This window comes from Stenella coeruleoalba (genome assembly GCF_951394435.1).
Source record: "Stenella coeruleoalba genome assembly, chromosome: 10".
In the NCBI taxonomy this organism is placed as follows: Eukaryota; Metazoa; Chordata; class Mammalia; order Artiodactyla; family Delphinidae; genus Stenella; species Stenella coeruleoalba.
In genome coordinates this window covers 22,862,585-22,868,082 of record NC_137156.1, presented here as the reverse complement: position 1 = coordinate 22,868,082, position 5,498 = coordinate 22,862,585, and the positions used below count along the sequence as shown (strand labels likewise).

At 50.2% G+C, this 5,498-nt stretch overlaps 1 protein-coding gene across 1 annotated transcript; it reads left to right on the top strand.

Moving 5' to 3' along the window:
• Positions 1 to 4,314: 4,314 nt before the first annotated feature.
• IER3 (immediate early response 3) lies at positions 4,315 to 4,985 on the top strand. The gene is made up of 2 exons (XM_079934263.1): positions 4,315 to 4,589; positions 4,689 to 4,985. The coding sequence occupies exons 1-2, from the start codon at positions 4,380 to 4,382 to the stop codon at positions 4,947 to 4,949; spliced, it is 471 nt and encodes a 156-aa protein (XP_079790389.1). The 5' UTR covers positions 4,315 to 4,379; the 3' UTR covers positions 4,950 to 4,985.
• Positions 4,986 to 5,498: the final 513 nt, after the last annotated feature.

Here is a 5,498-nt window from a genome sequence, read left to right as displayed (position 1 = left end):
CCTAATGCCCTGGAGAAATTTTCCATCATAAACAAGTTATGCATTCCTAACCTTGGGTGACTCTCCCCTTCTCCCACCGAACAGTTTTCTTCCATCATCACTCTCTCTCCCATCCCCAGTTTATGTCTGTGTGAGCATGTGAGCCTGTCCACACATGTAAATTGTCATGTATTTCTGTTGATCATCGTTTAGTGTGCAGGTTGCCTTGGAATGAGGGTGTAGGTGGGTGGGTAGGCTCACTGTGCTTGGGTGTAAATGTAACGATGATGGCAGATGTGAAAGGGAGGTGTGGGAAAGGGATGTGTCTTTGTTTGTAGAGGAAGTGTGTTTTATGCCTCATCAAGAAGAAGTGTATAATGCTGAAAGTTGCTAGTGTGCTTAAACAGGAGTGGTGGGTGTAAAATAAAGCAACATATAAGCCCAGGAAGCAATAGTATATACAGCAATAATGTCTCTATTTATAGCCCAATTGTGGGCCGTCCCCTTATTTGCAGCCCCACACATCCTTGGCTGAGAAATGCCCTTAGGTGTTCTTTGTTTGGTGTCTGTGTAAGACTTGTCCCAACTTTCCTTAAGAGGTTATAAATTCGTATGTGGGATTTGAAGGAGTGTATGCCTGTCTCAAAATCTTGGGGTGATCCAGCCAGTGTATGTATACTATATGTGCATTTTTTAGTTCTGCATTTTCATCTTTCATTTATCAAGATTATTGAACAACTAGTACATGCAAGGCACCCTGCTAGGCTCTGTGGAAGACACAGAGACATGTGTGACACAGCCTTTAATGGAAGAGGTCAAACATGTTCTCATCCTGTGCACCAGGCATAATATGATCTGGTATAAAGCTCTGTGGCAGATGCATTTGAAATGCATGGAGACAGCTTTGGTCCCTTCATGCTCCCTGACTCTAATGCTACCCGTCTTATCACTAAATTCTGGTAATCTTATGCTAGGAATGTCTCTTAAAGCCACCCCTTCTCGTGTTCCCGGTGTCATAGCCCATTTCAGGCCCTTTCCTCCTACCCAAACCTCTCCAATAGTATCCTGTCTCTGCCTCAGTGTTTCCCCATCCAGAGCATGCTCCTTGTCCCACTCAGTTCCCAGCTTTGAACTTGCCCTCCTTTGATGTCATTCCATGACCCACAAGCTCCACAGTCTAGAGTCAAACCCAGTCCCCTGGCCTGACAGCTAAGCTCTCCTCACTGCCTAATTCCTTTCCAGCCATCGTCACTTCCCACTGTTGTGGAACCCAGATTTGCGTGCCTGATGCACAGTGAGGCCAAACAAACCGAAACATTGGGTTTGGGGCAGAGAAGGGTTTATTGCAAGTGCCAAGCAAAAAGAACAGGTGGCTCTTGCTCAAAAACCCCAAACTCCCTGATGGTTTTCAGGGAAGAGTTTTTAAAGGCAAAATTCGAATCCTCAAGGACTATGTCATTCTTTTAAAGGTTGTGCCCTGCTCCCTTCCCTCCTGTTTATGATGAGGATGAGAAGTTGCCAAAAACTGCAAGTGCCAGGGCAGAGCAATTTAAGGAGAGGACCTAAGGGGAGAAAGAGCTTGGCAAGTCCTGGGAACTGAAAGGAGGAGGCCCTGGGTGGCTGGAGCACAGCACAAGAGAAGAGGGGTAAAAATGAGTTTGGAGAGGAAGAAATGAGATTTTGAAGATACTGTTATGGAACAAGTTCATGTGCCCAGTGCACAGTGAGGCCAAATAAACTGAAACGTCAGAGTTTGGGGCAGAGAAAGGTTTATTGCAGGGCCAAGCAAGGAGAATGGGTGGCTTGTGCTCAAAACCCTCCAAATTCCCTGACAGTTTTTTGGGGAAAAGATTTTATAGGTAAAATTTGGGGTGTGTGACTTTCTTCTGATTGGTTGGTGGTGAGGTAACAGGGTGGTGCTCCAGGAATCTTGTACTCAGCCTGAAGTTACCATCCTCCAACTGAGTGAGGGACTTAGTTCCTGTAGAAGAACTCAAAGATATACTGTTATGTATATCCCTTGGAGGAACCAGCCCCTGCTTTATCTGCACCATTCTTTTTTTTTTTTAAGTTTTCGGCTGCGCTGGATGCACGGCATTCAGATCTTCCCGGACTAGGGATCAAACCCACGCCCCCTGCAGTAGAAGCTCTGTCTTAACCACTGGACCACCAAGGAAGTCCTGCACTATTGTTTCTTGACTACTCCTGTTTCTGCATTCCCTTCCTTCCCTAATCAGCAACTGTTTGAATCTGTCCTTTGGAACCCAGGGAAGGTCTAGGAGGGACACGGAAAGGCTTTGGTACCCAGGAGGGCCCCACAGGGTCCAGCTGGGTTTCACCACTACTCCATTACAGGAAACTTGTCCTGAGATTGTTTTTCTTGTGATTCCCCAAACACATCCTGTACTTTTCCAGCTCAAGGCCTTTGCTGATTCCATTCTCTTTCTCAGTCATCTTCCACATCTGACTCTGTGGTATCCCACCCACCATTTAAGGTCATCTCAAATGCCATTCTTCCTGGATGCCTCATGTGATTGATTAGACAGACAGGAACAGCAGCTCTATTGGGTTCCCCTTATACTTAGTCTTCCATTTTCTTAGAACCTGATGTGTTTGCTTTAGATAAAGCACTTGGCTCTCTCGGCAGCATACATGCTGAAACCTACCTCAGTACTCAACAGTACCTTTTAACAGGGTGTCTGGCCCTGTTGAGTGCTCAAAAGATGTTAAATTCTGTGTCCATTGTAAGGTCGGATCTTAACAAACGGCACCACGAAACAGAGGAAAGCTTCAAGTGAGTTTTATTAGGGAGCGCTCCCGGGCGAGGTTCTCTGGTCCGAGAGAAAGGGGCCAGAGAAGTCGCGCCTGGGCGAGGGTTGGGCAAGATTTTATAAGGGAAGAAGGGAAAGGGGTGTGGTGAATCTGGGAGGGCGCAGGGTATTCCTTATTTGGTGGTCTTTTCGGGTATCCTGGGGGACCATTATTCCCACCCCTCGAAAGGTAGGAAGGCTGGGCTGGGTTCAAAGTCCCCAGGTCAGTTCCTGGAACTGGGTGGTCCGGAGAATTTCGGTCTGATGCAACCTGTGAATCTGATTGTGTTCCCCTGCCTCGGGCCAGTTGGCCTTACATCCATGAGCAGCTTTCTCTAAGGCAGTTATGAAAATGTGTCAATTCTCTCTTGTGTTATTATCATTACCACCACATTTGCATAATGTCTCACAGTTTAAATGTTCTTCACATAAACTTAAATCCAGATGGCTGCGAACTTCTCACCTTTGTATTTTGTGGTCCTCTGCTCCAGCCACGTATGAACATTTCTGCACATTGCTGGGCTGCCCCTGTGCAGTCTCTGCACCTTTGTTCTGTGTGGGTGTGATGCGCATATTGAAGGCGAGCAGAATATGCCACCCCCAAATGTGCCACTTTGGCATGTGAATTATTTGGAGCTGAAGGAAATCAAGACCCCGCAGACAATTGCCTAAATAATTTAGGTAGGGGGCCTGGCCCAGAGATAGCTTTCACCTGAAAGACTTACCTGCTTAGCAGGGCAAACATCTAATTAGCAAACATCTGCTCTTCTCACCTTCCTGTGAATTACCCACCTCCCCTTCAAGCCCCAGGCCTCTTTCCCATTCCTTAGCTGAAGATGGCATGTAAGCCTCAATTGCCCGACTGACTGCCTTTGAGTCTCCAGTCTTCATGGGCTCCTGTAAGTACTCAATTAAATTTGTTTTCTCCTGTTAATCTGTCCTATGTCTAATTATTAGACCAGCCAAAGAAACTAGAAGGAAAGGAGAAATTTTTCCGCCTCTACAATGTGGTGTGTGTGTGTGCTTGTGTGTGTGTGTGTTGTGTGTGTGTGCTAAAGCAGGCAGGCTTGTGTCTGTCTGTGTGTGCTAGGGTGTTCATTTCTCTTAGGCATCTTGGCTGTTTCTGTAGTGACTTCCCTCCTAGGCTGTGTGTTTTCCATGTTTCCTACAAACTTGTGAATGTGCACCTGTAACTGTGGTTCCTTGACTTTGCTGGGTCAGTATTGTAGTAGGATGGGCAGACTTCCTTATGTAAGCCTTCCTGCCTCTCCAGAGATGGGGCTTGTGGCTGAACCTTCTCAAACTGTCTGTGAGCCCCTCTCCAGCAGCCACATGTCCCGACATGTGCCCGCAGTCCGGAATTTTACCCGCCTCCACTCACAAATCACACACTCACGACACACACTTAGGCGCCTACGGTTGCACTGGCCAAGTCTCCACCCCCTCCCTTTGCTTAAACTTCGGAATTTCCAGCCGACCGGCCAACCGCTCCCAGCAGCGGGTGGAGTTGAGAAGGGCCCGCCCAGTTCTCGGGGTACAAAACTAGCTCTGCAGGACTGCGCGGCCACTTGTCCTTCAGCTCTGCGCACAATGTGTCACTCTCGAAGCTCCCTCCCCACCATGACCGTCCTGCGGGCTCCGACCTCGGTCCCCTCCACCAGCCCGGGACCCCAACGGGGCTCCGGCCCCGAGATCTTCACCTTCGATCCTCTCCCGGAGACCGCGGTGGCCCCCGCTGCGCGCCCCAGCGCCTCCCGCGGGCACCGAAAGCGCAGCCGTAGGGTCCTCTACCCACGAGTGGTGAGTGTCGCCGAAGTGGACAGCCCGGGGGAAGAGCAGGGCGAACCGCCGTACGCCGGGGCCCCGACCTGACCTGTTGCCTTTGTTATCTCCCCACAGGTCCGGCGTCAGCTGCCAGTCGAGGATCCGAACCCTGCCAAAAGGCTGCTCTTTCTCCTGCTCACCATCATCTTCTGCCAGATCCTGATGGCTGAAGAGGGTGTGTCGACACCCCTGGTCCCGGAGGACACCCCCAGCGCGCAGTCCCCCGCGCCCACCGTTGTGCCCCCGGTCCTCGAGCCCCTTAATCTGACCTCGGAGCCCTCGGACTACGCTTTGGACCTCAGCACTTTTCTCCATCAACACCCTGCCGCCTTCTAACCGGACTCTCCACATCCCCAGAAGAATCTGAAAAACCAAGAAACACTGGGTGTACCTGGTGGGAGAAAGAGCGTATCCCAAACTGGGACTCCCAAGGCAACTCGCACTCAGAACACTACAGCGGAGATGCCAGCCCGAGCCTGGGAGAGACAGGCACCGACACGCCGGGGCTAGGCCGGGTGGCAGGAGACTTACCCGGCTAGGCCGGGTGGCAGGAGAGCGTCGTTATTTCTCATTGCTCCTAATAATATTTATATGTATTTATGTATGTCCCCCTAGGTGATGGAGGGGTGTATGTAATATTTATTTTAACTTATGCAGGAGTGCGAGATGTGCTCCTTGCTGCAAATGCAGATCTCTGGGTATTTATTAGGCTCTGGGGGATTGGTGGAGGCCGGCGCCCAGAACTGAGCGAGGCTGGGAAGAGGGATGGAGGAAACCCGGGTCCGAGAAGGCGCCCGGGCTGGGAGTCAAGGACGGTGGTGGGTCGTAGTAGGTTTAGCAGGTGACATACTCAGCCCTCCAGCATCTCAACTCGCGGGTCTACTG

What these genes read in the sequence shown, in the direction of transcription:
- IER3 (XM_079934263.1), top strand. Translation starts at nt 4,380, where the DNA reads ATGTGTCACTCTCGAAGCTCCCTCCCCACCATGACCGTCCTGCGGGCT. An exon ending in GGGTCCTCTACCCACGAGTG is followed by an intron (nt 4,590 to 4,688) that starts GTGAGTGTCGCC and finishes ATCTCCCCACAG; the next exon opens with GTCCGGCGTCAGCTGCCAGT.